At 37.7% G+C, this 27543-nt stretch overlaps 1 protein-coding gene across 1 annotated transcript; it reads right to left on the bottom strand.

Moving 5' to 3' along the window:
* Positions 1-4806: 4806 nt before the first annotated feature.
* On the bottom strand, positions 4807-27543 carry GPRC6A (G protein-coupled receptor class C group 6 member A). The gene is given in 17 exon segments (XM_033102715.1): positions 4807-5020; positions 5022-5227; positions 5229-5305; positions 5308-5501; positions 5503-5607; positions 5609-5822; positions 8542-8665; positions 13056-13153; positions 13156-13200; positions 13203-13266; positions 20014-20069; positions 20072-20494; positions 20497-20538; positions 20541-20847; positions 23045-23348; positions 27352-27408; positions 27410-27543. Coding segments are annotated over 17 exon segments (2664 nt in total).

Here is a 27543-nt window from a genome sequence, read left to right on the forward strand (position 1 = left end):
GGTCTGATATCCTCAAATTTTCATTTTCTGATAATCTGATTTTGGCTGGAATTGTAATGCCAGATACCAGAAAAATTAAGTAATAGAAGAAGTTGTGAATGTAAGCTATTTCATCCAAGGAGCTCTTGGATGTGAATGCATCTACTTGCTATGTTCAATCTTCCAACTCTTCACATTGTTTTTGTGCTTGGCAGACAGGCAGCCCACACATGAATTTACCAGGCTGTTTGCTTTTCTTACATATTGTGCAAACATAAACAATCCAGGGCTGAAAAAGCAGCTTCAGGGTGTTGGAGGCCAAGGCTTCTTCAGTCTTGTTGTTCTGCCACCTTTAATTTGCAGATTCTATCTCATGGTACAAGATAGCTGCCCTATTCTGTATAGAAGCCAGCAAAAAGGGGAAAAGAAGTAGGGGGAGGGCACACTCTTACTTTTAATATCACAATAACTTTCATGTTTAATTGTTCACATGTTTATTCTTCATCTTTTTTAACCATAGTTTTGGGGATTATGCAATTAACTGTTTTCTACTCTAACTTTCTGGAAATCTTATTTTGCTGGCAATGGCGGTAAGGCCTATCTGGTTTAATTTAAAGCTGTGGAGACTCAATTATCAGAGGACAAGATTGTAAAAAATATGACAGAATTACTGTACTGACCAAGATATCAAGAATATTTGTGAGAACATTAGAGTTACTCTTTCAACATTTATTGAATACTAATTTTGGGGGTGGCCTTATACAAAACCCAGAGTGTACAGATAACAATGACCCTGGTACCTTGCTCTTGAGATCTTCACAATCTGGGCTGACTGGCTTCTGATTTTATTCTGTCAATAAAGGCTATGGTACAATGTGGATTATTCCCAACCCCTGCATTTTAACAATAAACTATTTTAGTGTGTGTAGTTTCTGCAAGCAGGGTAAGGGGATAACTCTATGAGTCAGTCTGTCACAGAACTCTAAATGCTTTCCCTCGTCCTTTCAGATCAGTTTGTCTTGAGCAATGAGAAAGTTTCTCTCTGAATAATGATTTGGACTTGATTAAGGTAACATGTAAAGAGTTGACTATTCATATAACAAAGGATTGTTGGTTATAGAGTTATAAGTTCTTTTTTGTGTGTTCTTTTTGCTTAGTTTTATTTAATTATTTTTAAGATAATATTCAGATATTGCCTTTATAATAGAAAAGAGGAAATCCTTTACTCCAAAGAAAGTAAGAAAATAATTTAACTTACACCCTATTAATTTTAAGAGCCTCAAAAGTTAACAGAAAAATGAAGTACAATAGTCCTTCTCTTAGTTGTTGTATACAATGGCATAGGTGTAGTTTTGCCTTCAAGGAATTCAGAACTTAATTTCTGAATTTTTTTTTTCTTCTGGATTAATTGTTGAAAGCTATGTAATTGTAGTAAAACTTACAAGTCTTATGAAACAATATTTCTTTTATTGTTCTATTGGCACAACAGTTTTTCTGTTTTATGTGATCACACTCAAGAATCTGGAAGCTCTCCTAGCTTTGCTCTCATATCAATAGAAAAAACTGTTTTCACATCAACAGAGCAATGAGTCAGTGAAACCACCGAATACTCATTTCTTAACATGTTCATGTACATCAGAATATTTTATACCTTTAACAATTTATGAGAGATTATCAACATCTTGTATGTGAATACATTTAGGTTAAGCAGTAAACTAGGATTAATATCCTGTTTTGCTTTATAACATTCAGTCCATGTTGACGTAAGAGTGTGGAAAGTCTTGCTAGCAAGATAGGAGAATTTGACTTAATTCTGAAGGCTATCGGAGGTTATTAAATTTTTCTGAATAGGAGAATGATAGTACTGGAACTAACTTGAGAATCATTGGTCTGTGGTAATGTGCTCTTTGTATTGGAAGGGGACTCCTGCGGTAGGTAACTCATTTGGAATCTTTTAACAACAGAGGTGTAAAGTCATAAGAACCTAAACTGTGGTGATGATAGTAGTGGTGGTAGAGAGGAAAGAGCAGTGGAGAGAGCTGCTACCAAAGAAGTGACTGTTCACTGCACAATGGTGAAAACACTAGAATGTAAATTCCTTGAGAGGAGAGAACTTGGCTGTCTTTTGTCATTTTTATATTCCCTAGGCATTGAATTATGCCTGTCACATAGTAGACACTTGGTAAATATTAGCTGAACAAAATAAACGAAAACAAGTAAATGCAATAAAGTGTAATAGGTGCTGTGACAGAAGCAGAAAGGAAGACTTGGTAGAAGGAGAGATGCTTGAATTGTGTCTGGTGGATTAGCTAGAGTGCTCCAGGAGAACAAGGGGTGGAGAGGACATCAAGGCAGAGAGAAGAGGCAGGCTCTGAGGCGTGGGTACAGAGAATCACCAGCACTTGGCCATATCTCAAGGGTAATGCATCACACAGGAAGGGGTAGATGTTGGTGCTGGACTTGAAGAATCTGGGAATCAGGATAAGAACATTTGACTTATTGCAGGCCTTAAAACAACTGAATAACACAAAGAGGTTTTAACTATAGAAATATGTCTAGTGGAAATGAGTGGAAAGTTTGTTGAGATCTTCCCTATGTTTAGAATGAAATATTGAGGGACCAGAGTCAAATGAGAAGGTTACTGCAACAATATGAAAGAGGTGATACAGGCCTGGATTAAGGAAGCAGTGACAGGGGTAGAGAACATGGCGAAGTTTTGAGAAAATGCAGGACTTAGAAAATAATACAGATGATGAATTAAAGGTAGAAGGGTAAAGCAAATAGTGGCATCAAGGATGGATGGGATGAATTCCAGGGTTCAGCCTAGCCCAAAGGTGGTACAACATGCTGAGAAATGGAAAACAGAACAAGGAGGAGTTAGGAGAAGAAAATACTGAATTAAATCTTAGACATACTGACTTTGAAGTGTTAGAGGGACAAGCAGATGAGTTGGTTAGAGAGTGACCTGGACCATGTGGTTTTGGGAGTTGTTTGAGTCAGAGTTAAGACATGAAGACGGATAATATTGTGTGTTGAGACGGATAATATTGTGTGCAAGGGAGTGTGTTGAGAGAAAAGAAATTTAGATTGAGGGTGAAACTCTGTGGAATACCCACATTTTAGAGTCAAGGGAGGAAGACATACCAGCAATAAAGGCCAAAACTGAATGGTCAGGGATGTCAGACCCAAAGGGCCTTTGCATCAAATTAAAGAGTTTTGCTAATTGAAAGCTTTAAAATATCATGGGAATGAAGAACAATTTCAAGGAGGAGGAATTATACCACAAATATCATTAAGATTCAAGGGAGATAAATGCTTAAAAATGACCATTGAATTTGACAGATGAAAAGTCACAGGTAACTTTTCTGTGAATAATTTCAGCAGAGTGGTGCAACTAGAAGCCAGATTTCGGTGGGCTCAGAATTACTGGGTCCCAAGTCAATGACACTGTTCCTTCAAACACTAAGTTGTGAAAAGAAAGGAGAAGGAGTGGAAGCTAAAAAGAATTTCAGGATTAGAGACAATGGTATTTTGTGCCTTTATCTATTTTATAAGTATGGGAGTGATATGAACATGGCATCCAAATCTTTATCACCAGCGCTGATCTATTACCCCCTGAGCTCAGTCTTACATTCATATGAATGCTTGATATATTTTGAAATTACTCCACGTACTTCAAATTCAATGTTCCATCTTCTACTCTAAACCATGTCACCCTTCAATAAACCAAACTAGAAGTCTATACCTCATCCTTCTTCAAATAAATTGCTACCTCCTATTTAGCTTGAATAATATACATATTCTCTTTTCCATTCCTAGTATAGTTGCTGATCCTCTCCCAACTAGACTTCATCCTCCACCCTGTATCAGAGAGACATTCCTAAAATGGGATTTGAAATCTGTCATCTTTCTGCCAGATACTTTGATGGCCACCCACATGCTGAAGACCTAAGATCCTTGTGAAAGAACTCCAGCCCTTGGCATTCATTCATGGCCTAACCTCTACATACACAAGACTCCTCTCTAGTAATACCAAAGTGACTGCACTTCTCTGAATACACTTCTCAACATACTTTCTGCTGCTTCTCCCGCTTTCCCCCTTTATATAGAACAGCTTTCTATAATTTATTTGATTATTAATAGTTTTACCTCTTTCTCATCTTTTGGGACTTCACTTAAACAGCATACCCTCTCTCTAGCTTTCTTTGAAACCCTCCCGTCATCCCCCAGGGTGGCTAAAGTGCCACTGTTAAAGTGGTACTGTACATTCATAGAATCCCCCACACTGAAGTGAAGATATCTATAGGTGAGTCTCCCCCTGGATATTGAGCTCTTTGAGGTCAGAAATGATGCCCTGATCCTCTTGTTCCTTTGTATTTAGTATATCACCTGGCATGTGGCAACTGCTCCAATACTGGTTTAACTGAACACAGCAGTGGAGGTGGGAAGGTAAGATGCTCAAGAGAGAAGGAGAGAACTGATACAAAGAGGTTTGAGAAGAGTGGTAGAGGATGGAATAAAAATGATTGGTATACTGATGGATAATTTTGAATAGAAGAGATACCTTTAACTACATGCCTAAGAGGAAGGAAGTAAAGATGGAGGCAGGTGGAGGTGGTAAGGAATAAAAGGAGTTTTAGGTTGAGGAATCTATTTTCTTCATTAAACAGGTGTTTGGACACAGGGAGTGTTCAACTAAAATATGGTGAAAATAGTGGCAGTGAAGAAACACATAGAATATATTTGTTCAGAAAGTAAATGCACATTTTAAATGCAAAGACCCTAGAAATATTTCACTCTGGAATGTGCCCTCTCTTAAGGACTCATTCATAAACTTGAAAATCTTTTTCGAGGTCAAATTTTAGACAGATTTGTAGCATTTTCCTTGCATATGTGTGAAAATGCTTGGAGATCTTTGCTTTTCTGCCAGGCTGCAGACGTGCTTCCAGAGCTGAGATTGGTTGTTGTGACATTGCTGTTACTGGAGTCCAGTGAAGCATGACTCACGGGAAGGCTGCTTGCACTGTGGAAAGAGTATGAAAATCATCTTGAGAAAGGCAGATTTTGTGTTAGTCTCTTGCTTGCAAAGAATAACATAGCATTTGGGGAAGAATGTGCAACATAGGATCCCACAGTTAGATATTAAAGTAACGATAATCTCCACAGCTGGCAAATATTTGCTAAATGGGGTAGCATAGATGGGGATGAACGTGATCCAAGCTATGAAATAAATGAGCATGCCAAATGTTTGTGAATTTGGCTTCATTGTAATTCCCAGGTAATTTCCTGCCTTTGGAGGCAAATATGAAGCAAATGAAGGCCAGAAGGGCAAGGAGACATTCTCTTCCACAGCAGGGGCTGCAACGATTACCCAAAGTGGGCAAATGACAACCCGGATACCTGTGCAAGTGAAGATAAGGGGGATCGGTTTATGGAGGCACGTCGGGAAGTTCTGCAACTTGGGCACGAAACTAAAGGCTAGCAAAATCTTCAGAGACTTCGTCAAAATGCAGGAGATGCAGAGTGAAGCTCACACCAAATAGCGTCTGCCGGATTTTACATGTGAAGTCCTGTGGTTCTCCAATGAAAAAGGCAGTGCTGGCAAAGTCGAGGAAATGACAGAGGATTTCCCGCAGGTGATTTCACAACAGGTGTGATCAGGTTTCTTGTAAATATTATGCCAATGGCCAGAACAAACAGGATTCTGGGTAGGGAGAGGATCAGGAGCAGGATAGTGCGCCCGTCCTTCCAGTTGAGATACTGTACTTCCTTTTCAAAGCACACAGTGCTCCTTTCAGGGGTCCAGTGTGTTTCATTGTTGCATAAAAGGCAGTGATCCATGTCTAAAAGAAGAGATTCAGTTACATTGCAAACATTTAAACCAGGTAATTGTCCACAATGCTGCAAATAGAACACTTCTCAGTAATAGCCCTCACCACAAAATGGATATAGGTAATTTTCACACTGGTGCATGCTTATTAAAATAAATCATGCACAGAACCCAAAGAAAGTGAGAGAGAAGGGTGAGCAAAGAGAAAGAAGAGAAAGAAAAAAGAGAGCTGGACTATGAGTCTTTAGGAAATTAATATACTCAAGACAGATGCTAGCCTCTTATGAACTTGCTATGATAGGTGGCAGTTCAGGGACTCTGTTAAGAATAAGGGCTTTGGAACCAGACATATCTCAAGTCCCTTGCTCTATCACTTATGATTCCTGTAATCTTGAACACGCGAATTGAATGTTCTGAGTCTATTTCTAAATCTCTTAAAAAAATAAAAAAAAAATGCTGCCTCATTGAGATGCTGTATTCAGTGACATAATAAACATCAAATGCTTTGCATGGAGCATTGCACACAATTAGACACCACTATGGTGGGAGCTGATAGTATAAAAAAGGCTGCCGTTCTTTTAAAAGCAAAGACAAAGTGGCTGGGTCACCCTAAAAGCTCTCTAAAAGTGAGATAGCATAAGGCTGTGATCAATGACAGTTAATGAGGAATTAAAGTTTAGTTTTTCTCCAGGAGGCTAGTAAAGTTGAGACTCTCACACAGGCAGTGATAAGCTTGAAAATGATTTATGCTGATTCTGACTGCAGGGTAGCACCTGATAATTGATGCCAGAGTGGAGTTTCTTGGAGTGTGATTGCATTTGCTCCCGATTCCACCCCGTACTGATGGGGTCCTCGTGACTGTCCAAACACCTCTCCATTTGATGACACTCCCCAGTGTCCGTGCAAGACAGTGCCTGTGTTCTTTTCCTCATTAACCTCCAAGTCAGTTTGTGTTTCTGTTTATAAACTTCATTACCTTCCCAGCCTCCTCCTCTTTCTAAACGCTATTTCCCTACAAATATCCATTTTTCTCTGTCCTCCCTTAACCATAACTGCCTAGTGTCTGCCATTTTATTCCTTCAGCGAACATTTTGTGTCTATATATGTGAGCCGTACACTGGAGATGTCAAGAGAGATAGGAGAGGCTGTCCTTTCTGATTATCCTAAATCTTTGCTTTTCCTCTATGTGTCCTCAGTCTTTTACACTTGTTCTTGGAAGCAACTTGCCCTAATTATCAAACAACAACCCAGATTGCATCTTGAAAAACCCCTGTACATCTTTATGGCAAACAAATGCTACATACTCTTTTGTTGTTGTTATTTATCCCACTTAGCAGACAGTCGTTAGCTACCATTTTGCCTGGAAAATCTGCCCCGCCCTCCCCGCCCCCCCCCCACGACATTACCTAATTATTGACACAGCACAGCCCATTTCAGGTTGGGATAAATGGCATTTTGGTAAAACAATAACAGTGAATGTTATTCACTGAGATAGTGAATGTTTACACTGGGATACTTCTCCCCTTGGAGCCAATAAGAAAAAAAGAATAAGTATTTGGGCACTATTCTGACTCTGGAGTTCTCAGCTTTTATAGGATTAATAAGAATGCTACCATAAACAAGGAAATACGATGCTTTTAAACAAGGCTTAACACCAGGGAAAGTGCTGATAGCTCCTCACTCCTGTTCTTTAATTTGTGTATTTTGCTCTGGCCTTGTTAAATTGTTAACAGGTTTGGGAAACAATCAGTTATAACATCTCAACAGTTCATCCCCTTGTCTCACAGAAAGTTCTTTTTCTGGGCTTCATTCTTGCTTCTTGGTAGGAATAATGAGATTTCCAGGGTATGCACACCTCTGTGGATAACAATTGCACTCTCATTGTTTTAATAGGTGCTGGAGAGGAATTCAGTTGAGAGGAGAACATTTTTGTGGGGACAGAGTCCCAGAGAGCAGTTTCCAGGCTCTCGGCCTCACGTGGAAAGGTACTGGCTCAGGTAGTAGATGGCCATCAGTACATGGCTCGGGTGCCTAGTTGGCCATCAGCTGTAACCAGTTAGCCATTGGCCACCGATATAACTGCCGTGGCCGAGCTAGCAAGCACGGATTGCAGTTAGCAAGTTTGTTGGTTGGTTGGTTGACAGGCAGAGAAGCAGACTGCGGAATGCGGCTAAGAAGTGCGCTTAGCAAGCGCAGATGGCGGATTTCAGATCGTTTGGATCCTACTTCCTGTGTCTCACCCAGCCACCAGCAAGACTGTGGTGTAGGAAGACCTCTCCTTGGGGAACTGGTGGATGTCTGCCTCCTGTGTCTCCAACCCAGCCGCCAGTGAGAATATAGCAGTATGACTCCCCTGTCTATGGCTCCGTTGGTTTTCCTTGGCCTCACCATGTCCTGTGTTCTTGTGCGGGGAGCGGGACCAGAGACCCTGCATGACACATGGAGCAGCGAGCAGGGTATGGTGCTGGTGAGTCTCTGCATGACAATTTTTCTCTTGGAAGTAAAGTTATTATTTATTGGTTGCATGTCTGCTAATAAAATAGAACAAATTCCACGATAAAATGAAATCTCACTGGAATTTAATCCAGCAGGAGCAGGAGATGCTCTTTTTTTCCAAATGAAAAAAAAACAAAAAAAAAAACAAACAAAATAGGATTCATGGGGAAAAAAAATCAGCCTAAGAGATATGTTTTAGGTGTGTGTCGCTGTACATGTATAATGACTGTAATTACCTGTCTGATTACTGTAGTGATTTTCAGGACAGTTCACACATTCATGGCAGCAGATATGTTGACTTCTTGTGGTTTTCTTCATTTGCCCAGGACTGTATTCCTTGGAACATTTGGACTGAATATGCTTCAAAATGCAAAATCCCAAATAGATTTTTAAAAAGATTTATCCTAATTAACTTTGACTTAATTTAAAGATATTTTTAGTAAATAGTATTTTGGTCTTTTTTTAGAGCATAATAAAATTGTTTTGTCAGCTGGAGGAATGTGAACAAGTCTAAAAAAACAGAAATATTTCAGATTGTGAGACTGCTTTAGGAAGAACACAGTTTTTGTCGTATTAATAAATTCTATAAGCAAATAAGGGAAATTAGCTCTTTCAAAAAGCCCCTATCAGAGGGAGAAATGTGTAGTAGTGGACTTAAAGAAGGAAATGATTGTTTGGAAATTCCCAATCATGTGCTGTTTAAGGAGTTCAACTATATAAGAAAATAGTAAATTATTAGGCTTTTATATTCTTTAGAACAAGATTATTAATCATGCTAAGGACCATGTCCAGTATAATCTTAAAAAACAAAACAATGGAAAAAATTTTAGTTTAAAACCATTAAAGTATTAGCCCTATGTGGGGACAGAGCCCCAAAAAGCAGTTTCCAGGCTCTCGGCCTCACATGGAAAGGTGCTGGCTCAGGTAGTAAATGGCCATCGACTGTGATCAAATGGCCATCAGCTGTGGCTAGTGGCCGTCAGCTGTAACCAGTGAGCCATTGGCCACTAATATAACTGCCGTGGCTAGGCTAGCAGCAAATGGGGGTTAGCAAGAAGATGGTGGCTGAGCCTGCAAGCGGCGCAGTGAGGGTTGAGAATTGTGTGGCTCCTGTTTCCTGTGTCTCCAACCCAGCCGCCAGCGAGAATATAGTGGTGTGACTCCCCTACCTATGGCTCCGTGGGTGTTCCTTTTTGACCTCACCTTGTCCTGCGTTCTTATGGGGGGAGCGGGAGCAGAGACCCCGCAGGCCGCCCTGCAAGACAAATGGCGCAGCTAGCAGGGTCCCCCGCACGACACCCTACATGTATAAAAAATATTTAAATCATCCTGAAAATTTAGTTTATAATTCTTCTATCACAATGTGAATCCCATGTAGCATTCTACTTTCATAAAAGCCTCTACTTCCAATGTAGCTAATAATTCCCTTCAGCTGTGTCATTTTTTCCATTCACAGTCTCTTTCTCATGGCACATTTTGTGAGATAAATCTGTTATTTTCTCACACTTACTCTTGGGAAGCCAAAGCAGAATGAGGAAATGAGACATTCTCTAGGTTCTCTTAACAGCTGTTCCTAAGCCTGGAGCACTAAGTACTAAGCTAACTAGTCTTTTCTCTGGGAGATGAGAATGGACTGGCTGAGAGAGAAAAGTAGCCAATATCCCTGTGTCCATAAGCACTGTCTTTTTTCTTCTCAACAGAGTTATTGATGACCTGGGTTTTCAGTACTCAGGACATCTGCCTTGTGGATTCGCCAGGAAAAACTTTTAATCTGAAGGATGCCCAGAGGACAAAAAAGGATTTAACTATAAGATAAAGTTGGACATCATTAAGGGGATAAACGTGAAACATTTCTTTCCAGAAACACAACCCTTTCCCTCCACCACATAAGACATAGCAAAGACATTCTAAAGTCCAGTATTGATAACTTTGGGATATCAATAGATTTAGGATTATCCAATGTCTTAGACTCTGAATTTTGGTGACTTACCAGAAATGCTATACCCCAGCTAGCTGCATATTGGCAAATGGAATCTGACCTAATTGATCTCAGATATTATTGGTTTCTACTACCTTTTTGAAGTGTTTATGGGTGTTTCCATCAGAAAGGAAAACTTGTCTCTTTCTTTGTGATCGTCCTCTTGCATTTAGTCACTAAAAGACCCACTCACTCATTTGTGATCATATCACCTCCCCCTCATTGAGTGTCTCTCATACAAAGTCTGGAGATAAGTCTTGGTAACAATTAAAAACAATGTTTGTTGCAGAAATTATAATAGAGAATCCTCTCTGTATTCAATGAGAAAATGAGTCACAGCATGGTTTAAAAGATCCAGTGTGAGTTACTGTGTTTAGCAGAGTGCTGAGTTGACAAGGCATTTGTAAGGATGTGGTGATGATAATGAAGATGATGAAAGTCTAAGAACACAGAATGATAACTACATTTCTATCTTTCAAGGAAAAAGTATTTTGCTTTAGGGAAAATTGAATAAAGATAGTGATTTAAAGCATTACTATATTCATTCTTTCATCTAACACATATTTTTTTGAGTGCCTATTATATGCCAGGCACTCTTGTAATTGTTAGAGTCACAGCAGGAAATGAAAGACAAAAATCCATGTTTTCATAGACCTGCAGTTCTAGTTGACAAGGTTGAAATAAACAAGATAAAAATAAGCAAAATGTACAGAATGCTACATAGTGATAAGTGCTCTGGAGAAACGGGCAGGAGAATGTATAAGAAGTATTAGGTTGACAATGCAATTTTAAATATGGTGACAGAGGATGACCTTCCTGAGATAGTGATGTTTTAGGAAAGACAGAAAGGAAGTAAGAAAGTGAACCACGTGGATATCGCAGAAGATTATTACAGGCAAAGGAAACAGCAGGTGAAAGGCCTTGAACTAGGAGAAGGGAAGGCGTGTGTAAAAGATCAAGAAAGCCTGCAGGGTAGTAAAAAGGGGTGAGAGTAAGGGGGATTAGTAGGTGATAAGGTCAGGAGGTACTGGTGTCAGGTCATGTAAGGCTTTTTTTAAAGACATTGAGAGAAATAACATGTTTAGGGAGGGTTCTGGGCAGAGTATTATATTTTACAGCATTACCATGGCTATTGTTTTAAGAACAGACTGAAGGGGTTAAGAGTGGAAGCAAAGAGCAGTTAAAAACCTACTGTCTTAATCTGGTTGAGAGGTAATTGTAGCTTGGAGTAGAGTGGCAGCAACAGAGTAGAAGACAAACATTGTCAGCTTCTGGACCCATTTTGAAAGTAAAACTTAGATTAATTATGAAGCATGACAGAAAGAGAAGTGAAGGATCCCACCAGGTTTTGCCATGAGCAACTAGGAGAAGGGAGTTGCCATTTACTGAGATGGGAAAAAGTTTGGGAGCTCAATTGGAGATAATCAGTTTAGATAACTATTGGACAACTAGGTACAGATATCAATTAGGCAAGTGTATATTTATTTGGGTTGAAATTCTGAAGAGAAAAATCTCGGAATCATTTGGTTTCTAGGTAACAACATTGTTTAAATCCGAGAGCCTGGATAAGACCACTAAGGAAAAGTGTGGACAAAAAAAAAAAAAAAGAGTAGTTCTGAGATCTGGGCTCACCAATATTTATAGGCAGTGGAAAGGAGGAGGAATCAACAAACGAGATTGAGGAGCAGTAGCCAGAAACAGAAAAAGAAAATCGAGGGAGTGTGGTGTCGAGCAAGCAAATGAAGATAGCATTTCATGGAGGGGAGACTAACTAACAAGTAAGCAAAGTAAAACGATGTTTGGATTTATTAACATTGGGGAACTAGACGGAAATAATTTTGATGGATTAAAGAGTTCAAGATAATTCTAGAAGGGGAGAAATTTGGGCCAGTGAATATATTCAAGATTTTCAAAGAGTTTTGCTGTAAAGAGAAATAGAGGAATGGAAGGGGAAGTGGGGGATCAATGGAGTTTCTTTCTTCCTTTTATTTTTCTTTAAGATGGGAGAAATAACAGCACATTTATATCATCATGTAGAAAACCCAGAAGGGAACATATTTGAGGATAAAGGAGAGAGTGGAGAATTGTCAGAGCAAAATCCTTGAGTAAGTGAAAGGGGTTGGGATCTAGATGTGAAGTGGAGGAGCTCACCTTGGCTAGAAGCACACACAGTCCATCCACAGTGCCGGATGGACGGTAGGGACACAGGCACAGATGTGGTGGCAGGGGAACACTGGCGTTTTCTTCTGATTTTTTTCAGTTTTGTTAGTGAAATAGGAAGCAGGATCAACTGAAAGTGATGATGGGAAAAATGTGTTGGAGTCAGAAAAGAAAGCGTAAAATAACCATCTAGGTAAGTGGGCAAGTTAATGGACTAGGGTAATAGTCTGATTGCCCAGCAGCATTCGGGCCCACTGGAGGTTAGAGATCATGAATTTAAAGTGAGAACAGTCAGCAAGGTCATGTTTTCTTTTTTTTCTTTTTGTCAAGTTCAGCTACCTGAGGGCTACATTGATGAGGCAGAGAGTTTAATTTAACTAGGATATTGCTTTGGATGAATGAGTATGTCTAAGGTGGGGGACGGTTGCGGGGCAAAGGATTTGAGGGTGTGTACGAGGAAGTGAAATACAAGTTGATGATGGAATCTAAGGAAGCAAGTTAGGGACAGTGAACAGGTACTAGGATCCCTGGAAGTCCTGATGGGGTCAAGGACTTTTGCAGTTGAGGTACCGATTGATTTGAATGCTACAAAGCAGCCTACAACACAATTACCTTAAGATTCCTGAACTCATTTTTTGTTTCCTGGTCTATGATGATAAAGGCTTCATTCTCCAGATCATATTGTGCCATCTTGGTCATATACAGGTGCCGTGGATCTCCTTCCAGAGCACAACATCATATCCAGTATTCATAGCCAATGGGCATCAAAATGAAATGAATTCCCTCCGTCAGTGAATGTCACATTTTTCAGTACATCAAGTAACTACAAAAATTAATAAAATACTGAACACTAATAAAAATATTGTAAGTGTATTCATTTTCTCAATTATAACACTGACTTCCAAGTAATATCATTTAAAAATGCAAAACGGCCATTCTGGTTCAGTGAGTATGGTATGTAGTTGATAAAGTTCTTAACTATGCAGGAACAATGAGAATTCTAGCCTCATTTCTGCTAAAGTCTTGCTCTGTGAAATTGAGAAAGCAAGTTAATATTTTGGAGGGTAGCTTCTCTGCCCATAAAATTGAAATCTGAGCATGTTAATTTTTCCACATTGCAGAATTTCAAAATGGGTTATCTGGGGCTCTAGGTTCTAATTCTGGTTGCATATCTCATTAATGGTGTGATCTTGAAAGTTACAATTTCTTTCTAGACCTCAGCTTCCCCGTCTGTAAGATGAGACAAATGAAACCTACTTTATAGGGTTACGGGAAGGATCAAATGTAATTAGGAATATAAAGAGTTTAGCCTGGTATCTGGCACAGATTAAGGGTTCATAAAATTTGGATTAATGCCTGTTAATACCTGTTATTAGCTAATAGGGACAATGTGCAAATAAATAAAAATGTTTTGAGTCTATCAACTAATAATGTCAACTGACATTCATATATTACTTGATAATACTCAAATCTGTGATATCCTTTTACTCAATAACAACTCAGTGAAGGGACTTATCTGAGGACACATATCTTAACTTTCAATGTGGGGTCTTTCTATTACACCATATAATATCTTAATTTAAAAAATCTCTTCATTGTTGTTTCCTTCTCACCGAAACGTAATCACCAATGTGCCATCTGGAGCTATGGAAGTCTTCCCTTCTAGTGTCAATCGGGACTGATTCTCGGCCCAGTATGAGTGGGCAATCCAAGCCAGTGCTCACCATCCCCGAAGTAAAGGCTGAGGGAACAGAGCTACAAACTTGGGAGACAGTCCAGTAACAACAGTGCTCTGTTCCTGGGTGTGTATTGAGAAATGTTCCCACTAGGGAACTTTTGTTGGGAGGCCTAAGTAAGGGAACTGCTAGTGTCCACCTCCTAAGTCAATACTTCGTTACTCATTCAGTGGAAGGTGAGGATCTTATTATCTCCAACGGTTTTCAAGTCTTCTTCAGTGATTGAGTGCATAGTAAAATGACCTCTAAATTATATTGCTAATTAAATTAATAAAATGGCTTTTCCCGAAAGCGGCCTGAGGTGACCTCTGAAAATGGTTCGCTATTCGCTTGACCCAGAGAACCCTACAAAATCATGTAAATCGAGAGGTTCAAATCTGCGGGTTCATTTTAAGAACACTCATGAAACTGCGCAGGCCATCAAGGGGATGCATATCCGAAAAGCCACCAAGTATTTAAAGGATGTCACGTTATAAAAGCAGTGTGTGCCATTCCGTCGTTACAATGGTGGAGTTGGGAGATGTGCCCAGGCCAAACAGTGGGGTTGGACACAAGGTCGTTGGCCCAAAAAGAGTGCAGAATTTTTACTGCACATGCTTAAAAATGCAGAGAGTAATGCTGAACTTAAGGGCTTAGATGTAGACTCTCTGGTCATCGAGCACATCCAAGTGAACAAAGCTCCCAAGATGCGGCGCAGAACTTACAGAGCTCACGGGCGGATTAACCCATACATGAACTCTCCCTGCCACATTGAGATGATCCTCACTGAAAAAGAACAAATTGTTCCGAAACCAGAAGAGGAGGTTGCTCAGAAGAAGAAGATCTCCTAGAAGAAACTGAAGAAACAAAAACTTATGGCCCGGGAGTAAATTCAACATCAAATAAATGCTAATAAAAGGAAAAAAAAAAAAATTAATAAAATGATTTTTTAAACTAGAGACGATAGAAATGTAATGAAAATTACTTGTCTTGTTACCCAATTTACGTAGTGAGAACTTGTGTACACAGGACAGAAAATGTTTTACTGACAAATGAGGCAGCCATACTGAGCTTGTGATGCAGAGGAAGACTAGAAGGGAGGAAAACAGATTGCAATTCTGGCTTCACCATTAACTTGATGCATAGTCATGGCTAAGTAAACTCTGTGAACACACGAAGCCCAGCCATTATCTAGATCTATGATGCCACGTGGCTTTTATTGGGTGCAAAATCTATGGAATGCAGCAAAAATTATTTCATTTGAATAGAATTACTCTATTCCTTCTCTGTTAATCTGTGATGAATATTTCTTTCTTTTATTATTAGTATTATTATTATTTTGTCAAGAGAATATAAGAAAATCAGGGTACATTTTAAAGTAAATATATTAGCTACCATAGTCATGTCAATGACCAAATGTCATATTAGTAAAATCTCTAAGTGTATTGAATTTATTATACACCCCTACAGATTTCATAGTTTAACGATTGTAAGTTAATTAGTATTACATTAAAGGATATTAATTCTGACATTGTGGAATTAATCAGAAAAAAAAACCGAAAAGCAAAACTTATTCTACCAATTGTTGGAAGAGAAAAAATGGAGGTAACAAAAATAAAAGAATAAGTGAGGGCTTACTGTCAATAGTCCCACCTGTACCTATATATTGAGTTTTCTTCTGTTCTTCCCTTAAGCAATACACACACAATAAGCCCCAGTAATTCAGTTCTTTAGAGAGCATATCGTCGTCTACTCTTGTGTTTGAACTATAAATCCACCCGTTTTTTTCCTGCATTTAATTAGGTCTCACAGGGTAAAGTTCTGACACATATATGTTCTGTAAATAATGATAACATTGTGTGATGTAAATAAACTAGTGCGACTCTATGCTTGTTCTTACAGGAAAGAGGGTGGAGGCAAATAAAACAGGGCATTCATTACTTGTTAAATACGACAGAACATTTGCTCTGTATTAGGGTAAATTTTGAACATTAATGCTCCAGTCATTAAGCTACTAAATTCTTTTCCCATCGATTATTTATTTATTTTTCATTGAGACTGAAATTTACTATGAATTGACACTACAAAAGTTAGAGAGCAGGATTTGCATTTCATTATTAGATAATTCACCTCTGTATGGTAATAACCTGTTTTTGAGAACAAAAGGCCAGGGCACCACACCAGTTAAGCTGGTATGGGATGTTGCTTTCCATTTCCCTAACTGCTCTGATGTCCACTATGTCTCCATAAGTAAGCTGTGCTCATAAAAAGAGGGATCTATGTGAGTAAATTAGGGAGTAGCAGAGGAAGCAGCCTTGCATCTCTGGTACCCAACCTATGTTTTTTTTTCTTTTGGGAGGTTTTCTGTGGTGTAACAAAAAGCCTACTAGACTAAAGCTGGGATAGTTTTACTGCTTACTACGTGAGTGACCCTGGGCCAGACCCTAGGTGACCCTGGGCCAGGTCCCTTCCCTCTCTAAACTGCTGTAGTCAGCCACCAGTAACACTTCCTCTTGTCACTTCTTTAGAATGAAGTATAAAGAATATAAGTCCTGTGGATATACAACAATTTATGAAGATGAGAGATGATGTATGTCAGTGCCTAGTACAGTAGGCCTTAAAAATGTTTAATCAGTATTTTCCCTACCACTCCAAACTCATTCTCTTCTTGGAACATGTCTCTTTTGACTTCTGGACTAATATTTGACCATCGCTACAGTAGGTTGTCTCATATGTTCTTCAAATTCAACATCTCCAAAATCAAATGCTTAATATTTTCTCTTCCCACCAGATCGCCATTTTCTCTGTTTCCATCTCATAAAATGCAACCAGTTGCCCAAATTTTTGAACCGTTTGCAATAGTCTTGCTTCTGTCTGTTATCTTTACATCCAATCTGTGTCCAAATGCTCTTCATCCTTTTAAATATCCATGTATATGTCTCTCCATCCTTAGTGTCACACCTGCTGTACAAGGCATTCTTATCTTATGCTTGGATTACCAAGTTGGTCTTTCTCCCTGTAGTCCTGTCTCCTGCTAGTCAATGTGCACTGCAGTGAGAATGCTATTTCCATACTGGAAAACAGATCACATCACTCTCCTGTCTAAACCTATCTTTAATTGGCTCCTCTTTGCTCTACCAAGCCCAAATCTTTCAACACAGTTTGCAGAATTTCTGTTTGAAGGATGGTCCTGTACCAGCAGTTATCAGCATCACCTGAGAGCTTGGTAGGAGTACAGACTTTCATGTTGTCCCCCTAGGCCCCCAAAACTGTACTGAATTAGCATCTGCATGATAATAAGATTCCAAGACAACTCAATTGCACGTCAAAGTTTGAGATGCTCTAATTGATATGGCCCTAATGATGGATCCTTTACTAAACCCACCAGTCTCATTTGCGTCTAGTTTCCCCTCCAATTCTGCTAAATGTTTTATTTAAACACTAGAAGCCTACGGTCATTCTTTATGTCTCTGCGAGCCTGTTTATATAGAAACAAACAGAAACAGATTGGAAAGGAGGAAGAGGGGAATGGTACTATTTTCTGCTCCCTCAAAATGCCATGTTTTCTCCCCCTTCTGGGATGTTGCTGGAGAATTTCCGCCTGGATAAATTCTAACCCATCCATCATATTCACTATAGATGTCATGATCTTTGGAGAATGTTCTCTGAATTACTAATACTGGATTAGTTTGCCTCAATTATGTGCCTCTCTGCTATCTTGTATTTATGAAATATTGTAATACATCATCCTGCATTATAGTCAGCCCCCTAATTGATTATATACCTCACTAGACAGATGACTCCTTTAGGGAGAAAACTGTCTTAGTTTCTATAATATTTTTAGAATATCATCAGAGGTAAATGAAAAGAAAAAAGAATACCGAAATTACTGGTCGTACTGTCCCTGTCACAATTATCACCAAGTGTGAAGCCTAAGTAAGGACTGTCCTCAAATATTGGGGAAAACCATCTCCTTTAAAGAGTTTTGGATCTAAAATCATTCAGAATCTATCATTTAAATATTAGTGAATTTTGCCAGGGGACAAAATAATCTTTAGGAATGTATCTTTGATTATTAAGCCTAAATGTTGCTGATATTTTAAATTTAATGTCCACAGAGATTCCTTCATAAAAAGATAAAATTGTTTGCATTATCTGTCCTACTGAACGTGGCACAGACTTAGCTCACTCACAGCATGATCAAAGGAGCAAGTCACTCCCCTGTTCCTCCTTTCCAATCTGTTTCTGTTTGTTTCTAGATAAACAGGCTCCAAGGGACATAAAGAATGACCCTAGGCTTCTGTGTTTAAATAAAACGTTTAGCAGACTCTGCTTAGATTATACTTTCTTGAGTCTTTTCATCAGAATGTTTGAGATTTATTCCTGATTTAAAATACTTTCCCAAATCTTTAGAGGATAACTAGATCTTGCTATTTTATTTCTTTCTTTATGAAGCTCATCATATCTCCTCCCCTTTATCCTGTCTGTCTCTATGATGGTCTATTTTCTTTCCATACACTTTCTCAATCTCTGATTTCTAAAATACCATGTTGTGGTTTCATTATAGTGGTCCACTTAATTTAGTTTTTACCAATCCCTCATTAAAAGTTTTATACTACAAAGAGTAGACTTTCAAACAGGCACCTTAAAATCACAAGACATATAAATATCTATATATATTCTAAAAGAGTTTTAATTTAAAAAAAAATCCTAATCTCCAGTCTTACCTCTTCATTAGGTTTTGTGCTTTGCATTTACCAAGTGAAAACTCGTTTTAAAATGAGCATAAAAACACCCTCTGACCATCACGTGATCCACCCAAATGTAAGCTGATCACTTCCAATCTTACAGCTTGCGTTTGTGGGTGTTTAAAATAAAAATTAAAAAAGTAGAAATAACCTGTCTTGTATATCCACTTGTAAGATCAGAAGAATTAAATCTTACTCCCTTTCATGCTCTTTTCTCTTACAGATTTAAAACAAATATATTTTTGGAACATCATTCTGTCTCACGACAGATAAGTTTGGCTTTAAATACACATTATTGAGGAATTTGGTTTTGATGAGTAAAATTTACCATCATATAAAGCAGCAATTTGCTTTTAAATGCCTTGTTCATGGGCATTATTAAAAAAAATACAATAGACATTTTTCACTAAACAGGGCCACATTAAGCTTTGAGTTTCTACAAAGTAATCAAACAAGAGAAAGTGAGAGACTTCTTTTACACACAATTAGTGATTCCTTTTAAAGAGAGATATAGTAGGAAATGTTATGATTGACCAAACAACAATCATTTGAAGAAGACTGGAGTTCTAGGGAGACAGCCGTAAGTAATAGTCCTAACTGGAGTCTTTGGGATTATAAACCACCAGAGACACCATGAAAAGTAAAGGGTATGGAGCCAGAAGACCCAGACTAGATTCATATTTCTGGCATTTCCTAGCTTTAGCTTTCTCATCCAAAATATTTAGTAATAATAAAAAGAATCATTAACCATGCTGCTCTTGTGTGTGTTAAGAGCATTAAAAGAGATAATCCATATGAAAACTAGAAACTCTAAGATCAGCTACAAAGCCATAGACTCAAGGAAAACAGCACTATCAATAGACTCTTCTTGAAAAATAAAAGAACACAATTTTGGTGGGTCAGAGTAGGAGGTGAAAGTAAAATAACAGCTCTATTATCCTCAAGAACAGAGAAATAATAGGAATGCAGGTTATTCAAACACTGAAGGTGTCTACTTATAAAAAGAATAGTTTTAAGAGCTGTTCATACAACTCTTTGCAAATTAAAACAATAAAGAGAAGGATACAATGATGGTAGGGGAATTTTCTTGGATGTATGAGCTAGCACCTCTCATGGTTGAAAGGCACTGGTGTTCTGACAGTCTCGAACTTGGCACAGATCCAAAGGGCATAGCCAAGGGCAAACACGGCAAGCTGAATACTGTGAACAAGCCCTGGTTCAATGTAATCCCACAGCAAATCATTTCTCAGGGAAAATTTCCTTTCTATATCCTTGTTAGCCTGGTAGGCTAAAGTCTCCTGAGAATGATTCCAAATGCATTGACTCAAATCACTGTCCTCAACATATGCACATGCAGACAAGAGCAAAGCATATCCATTTAAGGGTTTGTTATTGTCACTGGGAAACCTATGCAGATTTTGAAGAAAGGACTGGAAAGAGGACACGTTCCCTTTTCTGAAGGTAAACCCTACAACTTTGCCAATCCTTTTGACATCAGGAATGGTAGTAATCTTGGTGGCTATTGACCAATTATCACTAGCAATCCAGACCTTATTTATATTCCTTTCAATAGCTTTGCTGAAGAGTTGAAAACATGGAATTGCCTCAGAAATACCACAATGACATTAACGTGGCTTCTGCTATGATTTTCTCAAGTGTCTGATTGATCCTGACTTCGATGATATTATCTGAGAGGAAGGCTGAGAGAACTTCTTTGAAGGCTATGTACACATTATTTGCCATGGTGTGAATTGCAAATGTGTTAACAGCCATTTGTCCATAGTCATCATCTGTGGTTATGATGCCAATCCAGTTCCATCCAGATTTCTGAATCGGGTGGGCCATTGCTTTAGTCTGATAGAAGTCACCAGGCACAGTCCGTAAAAATGAAGGAAAGAGAATTTTGTCACTTAGGATTTCTGCAGTTGATTCGTAACTCACCTGGAAATTGACAGAATCTTTTAGTTATGGTGTTGACGAACTTTAGGTGGCTGTTCATAGCACATGTTCCTCTCTTTGATGTCTGTGAGTTATCATAAACTTTTCCTAAATTTTCTGGTCCTTTCCATCCTTTCCTTTCAATAAACTCCTACTTTACAAATAGCTTAAGTAATGAGATTTTGTGCCTGGTGATGGTTTAGAGGCATTGCTCTTCAATCATTTCATATTGCGTACAGTACAAGCCCTTTGAGGGTTCAGGCTCCATCATATATCTCCATCTATACTTCCTTATCCATCTATATCTATCTTATATCTCAGACCAGGTACAACAGTGGATATTATTTAAATACTTATGGATAAATATAGGAAAAACACAGCCAGTCAAATAAGCAAAATGCATTTTGGGACACCTAGTATGTTCAAAATTTTGTCTAATTTACAACTTTGGTGATTTTTATTTTATATCAAATAAATCATCCAGCCAAATAATCATTCAGTGCAGGGGTCAGCAAAATTTTTCTGTAAAGGACCAGATATAAAATATTTTAAGCTTTGTTGGCCACATATTGTCTTTGTCATAGTTTTTTGGTTACAAACTTAAAAAATATATAAAAATAATTCTTAGCTCAACAGCTTAAGAACTTGAGAGCCACATTTGGTCTGCAGGCTAGTTTTCTGATTGTTGATCTCATCAAAGAAGCATTAGCATTTGCGGAGTCCTGTCTAATGTGTGAAAGTTTTGAATGAGTTATGGCTTTGGTGATTTTATTCTAAGGAGAATTATTACCTTCAACAGCTGCAGTTGCACCATGTCACTTGCTCAGTGAATTTTTTTTTAAATTTAAATGGATATTAGCACTTGGTGGACCTCCACTAAACCTTCGTTCCTTTCCTAGTACCGGACATTGCCATGCCCACCTGTGTTGTAAAAGCTGGGCTTCTATAAAGTCAGTGTCCGTGCAGGGTCTCCTTTACTTTTGTGTTGTCTGTCATGGAAATTACATTTCTACACTAAGCAATCATTGTCAAAAACGGTCTACTTTTCTTACTTGTCTCCTAACTAGCATTACACATAGCATTACACTTATCTCAGATATTTGGGGGAATAATTCTGTTGTTTTATCATTTTGGGTTTAAACTTTTCATTATCAACTTCACTAGGCTACAACATAATAGAACTCTTGTGTCTTTCATGGGCATAAGAATTCATTTTCTACAGCTCCAGGGAGTTATATATTTTGAATTCTTATGAACATTTATTATATATTTTTTCTATTTGTTCACTTCTGTCAGATGGTCATTTCTTGATAATCTGACTACAAGCCTTTTTATTTTCTAACTTTTGGCTTCTAATCTTCCTTGAATTTAGAAAGCAGTGACCTACTTAGTTACAGAGTGCTGTGATCTGAAGGTAAATAGCTCAAAATGAAAGCCAATGAGACTTGTTTGACTCTGAGCAATATGCAAGAACTTAGTGCAGGGCTCTCTAAAATCTCTTTTGGTCTTTCAGAGATCTTTTTGCTTACTTCCTAGTTATTGACTTGCATCACAGGGAGATACGTAGTTCCACAGTTTCGGCTCAAAGTTTTCTCGTCATACTCAGAACAAATGTAAGTCATACCACAGCTTATGAGATGCTACATGACCTGGCCTTTGTGTATCTGTATAAATGCTCACTTACCATGCTCCTTTCTGGTCAACTGATTTAGCCCTATTAATCTTTTTGTTATTCTTTGGACATTTCAACTTTGCACTTGCTGCTTTTTTCAGCCTAGATGCTGTCCCCCTGGCCCCCGTCTTCTCTTGGCTGCCCCTTCTCCTTCAAATTTTAAGCTAAACAGCACCTCCTCAAGAAGTCTTTGACCTCCATTCTCCTTTACTCTTCATTCTCTCTTCTGTTTTCTTCATAGTACCTGACTTATGTTATAATAGGAAACAAGGCGGTAGAGATCCTCAGAAGTTTGTATCCGATCCAAATCATGCTGAAAACCATCAGAAACTAGACACAACAGATTGAAGAGTAACTACTCCCTTAGTGCTTTGTCTATTATCTGATCTATAATAGTGCACATCCTTTGACTGAAGAGAAAGGAAAGTTAAGGTAAAACCAACTCCCTAACTAGTTTCCCAGGTTACCCTGGTCCTTTCATAATAAAGAATAATCAAAACCAATTTATGGAAATAGAACAAAATTTACCTATGGCATGAGCTGTAAATTCAACATCCTGGAGACAGCCGTGCTTATTTCTGAGTAGCCAGCCCCGACGACAGCCTTAACCCTTGGCATGTAGCTGGAATAGTCACACTTATACTCTACAGTTTCTCTGGAGCAGTTGAACTTAGGAAGAAACCTCAGAGCAGTTGCCATTGCCACTGTGTCTTGTGTAAAAGTGTCACAGATTTCATACCCCCGTTTGACTGCAGATAATAGTGTTGAATTATTGATCATCTCGATGCTGTGTATCATAGCAAGAGTTTGAAGAAAATTTGATATTTCAAAGCTGTTGAGAAACAAGTGTTTTTTGAAATCAGAATATATCTCTTCAACAGACATGATGATATCTCATTTTATCCACCTCTCTGCCTTACAATAGATAATTTCTGGATCACTGAAGCTTACCTCTTGATGGGTCTAAACTTTATTTATTTAAAAATAATTTTTGATGGAAACATTTCTAAGTGTATATAGAAACACACAGTTTCTCAAATGGATTTTATGGAACAGGATTTAACCTTTTCTTAAGGAATGTTGGGATAACTTTGAACACTCAAGTTAGTATTCTGCAGTATGAAGATGTGTTTGATTTTTGTTCCTTTTTGTAATTAAATGTCAACATTTTACTTCTGTGTAAGCACTTGCTTGTTACACTCACTAGCCCATCTTTTACTTTTGTGATTTTAATCTGTTGTGGTTGAAATCTAGAGTAATAAGGCTCATTAAAAAGTACATATAAAATGGGCTCTGAATAAAAGTCCAGTAGCCTTCTCCTAGATAAAAGTACACAGTTTTAGTTCTAAGTCATAGCCATTTTCTCTTTTAGAGGACTTTTCCAATTGACTTTTAGATTTGTGATTTTCCCAGAGCAGTGAGTTCTTTGTATTGATTTACTGTTAAGTTTATTTCATCCACTGATGTATACAGAACATTATAAACAGAGGCTAAACCATAGTAAGGGTTCAATAATGTTTTTAAATGAATAAAGGAGGGATATTATTGTTCAGTGTTTTAATATTCTAAAATTTCCTTTTACTTCATTGAGTTATGATAAATAAAACTGTTTGAGTAATACTATTTGTCATTGTGGACTATCTAAATGTGAAGTTTGGTAAATTACCATTAAGTTTTTAATTTAAATAAAGGCACAAAGAAGAGAGAAAGGTTAAAGTAATAGATTATCTGCCAATTAAATTGTGTAATATCTTCAGAGTACCCTGCATGTTAGCTCCATGACAGTCAGAACCTTTTTGGTGTACTCACCTCAGGATTTTCAGTGCCTAGAATTGGGCCGAGGTAATGTAGGCATTTAAAAAATAGTTATTTATTGTTGAATGAATACTATTTCTCTCAACGAATGACAATAAGGTGAAAGGATGTTCAGTTTAGTGATTACTTCCCAGAATAAATTTGCTTATTAGATCAAATGGTTCTTTAGTGTTTTCCTTCATTAATTGCTGGCCTACAATTCTGGGCCTCAAATCTGCCATCATTCTTTAGGTACCAATTTAGTGCTCTAAAAATCTTCATGAATTATTTTGGGGCATTCCCTGGTATTCCTGATGATCAACAATTATGATGACAGTAGCTCAACATGACCAACTTCTGGGTAGAATGCCAGGAAGGAATCTCAGTGTGATGTGAGATCACATTTTATCAGAAAGCATTCTTAGAGGGGGTGGTAAATACTGTCTTTTAAATTTAAGTATAGTTGGTATACAATATTGAATACTTTTTGATAGAGAAAGAAAAACAGGGAGGAGACAAGAGGAGATTAAATTTGCACATAAAAACATCAAGATAGAAATCAGGATCACATTGCCATAGCAACAGAAGCTGAAGCCACCTGTGTACTTAGAGGTTATCCAGGCCCCTTATTTTACAGATGAGAACATTAGGAACTGGAACTCAAAGAGTTTAAGTGATTTGCATAGTGTATAAAATTAGTTTGTCCCCAAACTGAATTTGGAATTCAAATATCCTGCTCCCCTTAAAGAAAAGCCATTTGTAACATCCTCTACCCAACTTTACTTTTCCATACTACACTGTGCCAAATGTCTTTTCTCTAATAAAAAAGCTTTTACAATGTAAAGAGCTCATCAAAGAAGGAACAGTTTGAGTTGATGTAGGGCCTTAATTTATCATAAAAGAATTAGATTCTTTTAAGAAGGAAATGATACACCTGAAACTAATATAAAAAAAATTTAAAAATTAGAAAGAAACTTAATCTGTATATTACATTTAAATAAAAATAAATATACCCATCAAAATCCCAATGGCATTTTTTAAAGCAATAGAACAAAATATCATCAGATTTGTATGGAACCACAAAAGACCCCGAATAGCCAAAGCAATCCTAAGAAAAAAGAACAATGCTGGAGGTATCACACTCCCTGACTTCAGGTTGTACTACAGGGCAACAATAATCAAAACAGTATGGTACTGGCAGAAGACCAATGGAATAGAATTGAGAACCCAGAAATAAACCCACATAAATATGGACAGATAATTTTTGACAAAGAAGCCAAAAACATACATAAATGGTGCTAGGAGAATTGGAAAGCTACGTGCAAAAGAATGAAACTAGACTGCTATCTGTCACCATGTACCAAAATTAACTCAAAATGGATCAAAGATCTAAACATAAGACCTAAAACAATAAACTGCATAGAAGAAAACACCTGTACTAAACTTATGTACCTTGGGTTCAAAGAGCATTTTATGAATTTGACTCTAAAGGTAAGGGAAGTAAAAGCTAAAATAAATGAATGGTACTATATCAAACTATCAAAGCTTCTGCACAGCAAAAGAAACCATTGGCAAAATAAAGAGGCAACCAACCGAATGGGAGAAGATTTTTGCAAACAACGCCCTGATAAAGGGCTAATATCCAAAATATATAAGGAACTCATACAACTCAACAACAAAAAAACAAACAATCCAAAAAAAAAAAAAAATGGGCAGAGGACCTGAAGAGACATTTCTCCAAAGAGGACAAACAAACGGCCAATAACATATGCAAAAATGCTCAACGTCACTCATCAGAGAAATGCAAATAAAAACCACAATGAGATATCACCTCACCCCAGATAGAATGGCTATCATCAACAAGACAAATAGTAACAAGTGTTGGAGAGGCTGTGGAGAAAAAGGAATCCTTATACACTGTTGGTGGGAATGCAGACTGGTGCAGCCGTTATGGAAGGCAGTGTGGAGGTCCATCAAAAAATTAAGAATAGAATTACCATATGACCCAACAATCCCTCTCCTGGGTATCTGCCAAATAAATCTGAAAACATTTATCCATAAAGATATATGTGCTCCAATGTTCATTGCAGCTTTATATGCGATGGCCAAGACATGGAAACAACGAAAGTGACCTTTGATAGATGAATGGATAAAGAAGTGGTATATATATACAATGGAGTAGTATTCTGCCATAAGAAAAGATAAAATAGTACCATTTGCAACAACAGAGATGAATCTTGAGATAATTATGCTGAGCAAAATAAGTCAGACAGAAAAAGTTGAGAACCATACGATTTCACTTATATGTGGTATATAAAACTGAAAACAACAAAAGAAAAAGACAAACAAATGAAGAAACAAAAACTCATAGATGCAGACAATAGTTTAGTAGTTACCAGAGGGTTGGTGGGGGTCCTAGAAGAGGGTAAACGGGGTCAAATATATGGTGATGGAAGGAGGTCTGACTCTGGATGGCAAACACACAGTGAGCTATAGATAATACACTACAGAATTGTACACATGAAATTTACTAACAATTGTCACTCCAATAAACTTTAATTAAAAATAAATATAAAATAATTTTTAAAAAGAAGGAAATGAATACACTGTTGACAAAAATGTTAGCATAGAGAAAAATTTTAAATGTAGTCTATTTCAGACAAAGAAATAATAGATACATGTTTAAGACAAAGTGTATGTTGTGGATGATAGAAATGGAAATGTGCTATGTATGCTTGTGGTGGACAGGCTGCAGTGTCTTCTTACTGGTTTTCTCAATTGACTTCAGGGATTTTTTTTTTTAGGCAAAATCCATGTAAATATATTAATGAAAAGCATTCATTGCCTCTGCACTTGGAAGTTAGTTATAAACATAGCACTGATATTTCTCTCTTTTAAGAAAGCATTGCAAGACTATGCACAACTTAAAAATATGAGTTTAACTTTTATAAAAACAAGTTAGATGTCAATACAAATCAACATATACCTAGTCTCACTGTATAATCTTGAAATCTAATTGTTTTCTTTAAGGCTTTACTCACCCAACATTCTTCTGGATTTCTGGTCGTCTGGGATAGTCTTCTGAGGACAGTATCTTTATGAATGGCAAAGAAACCTTCAATCATGATACGTCCCAGACAGCTGGCAGCCACAGAGTCATCAGGGATCTGGCAAGGCTGGAAAGTAGGAAGAATAATCACAAAACAGGTAATCAGTGTAATCAATAATGCCAT

The sequence above is a fragment of the Rhinolophus ferrumequinum genome, chromosome 3 (assembly GCF_004115265.2).
Source record: "Rhinolophus ferrumequinum isolate MPI-CBG mRhiFer1 chromosome 3, mRhiFer1_v1.p, whole genome shotgun sequence".
In the NCBI taxonomy this organism is placed as follows: Eukaryota; Metazoa; Chordata; class Mammalia; order Chiroptera; family Rhinolophidae; genus Rhinolophus; species Rhinolophus ferrumequinum.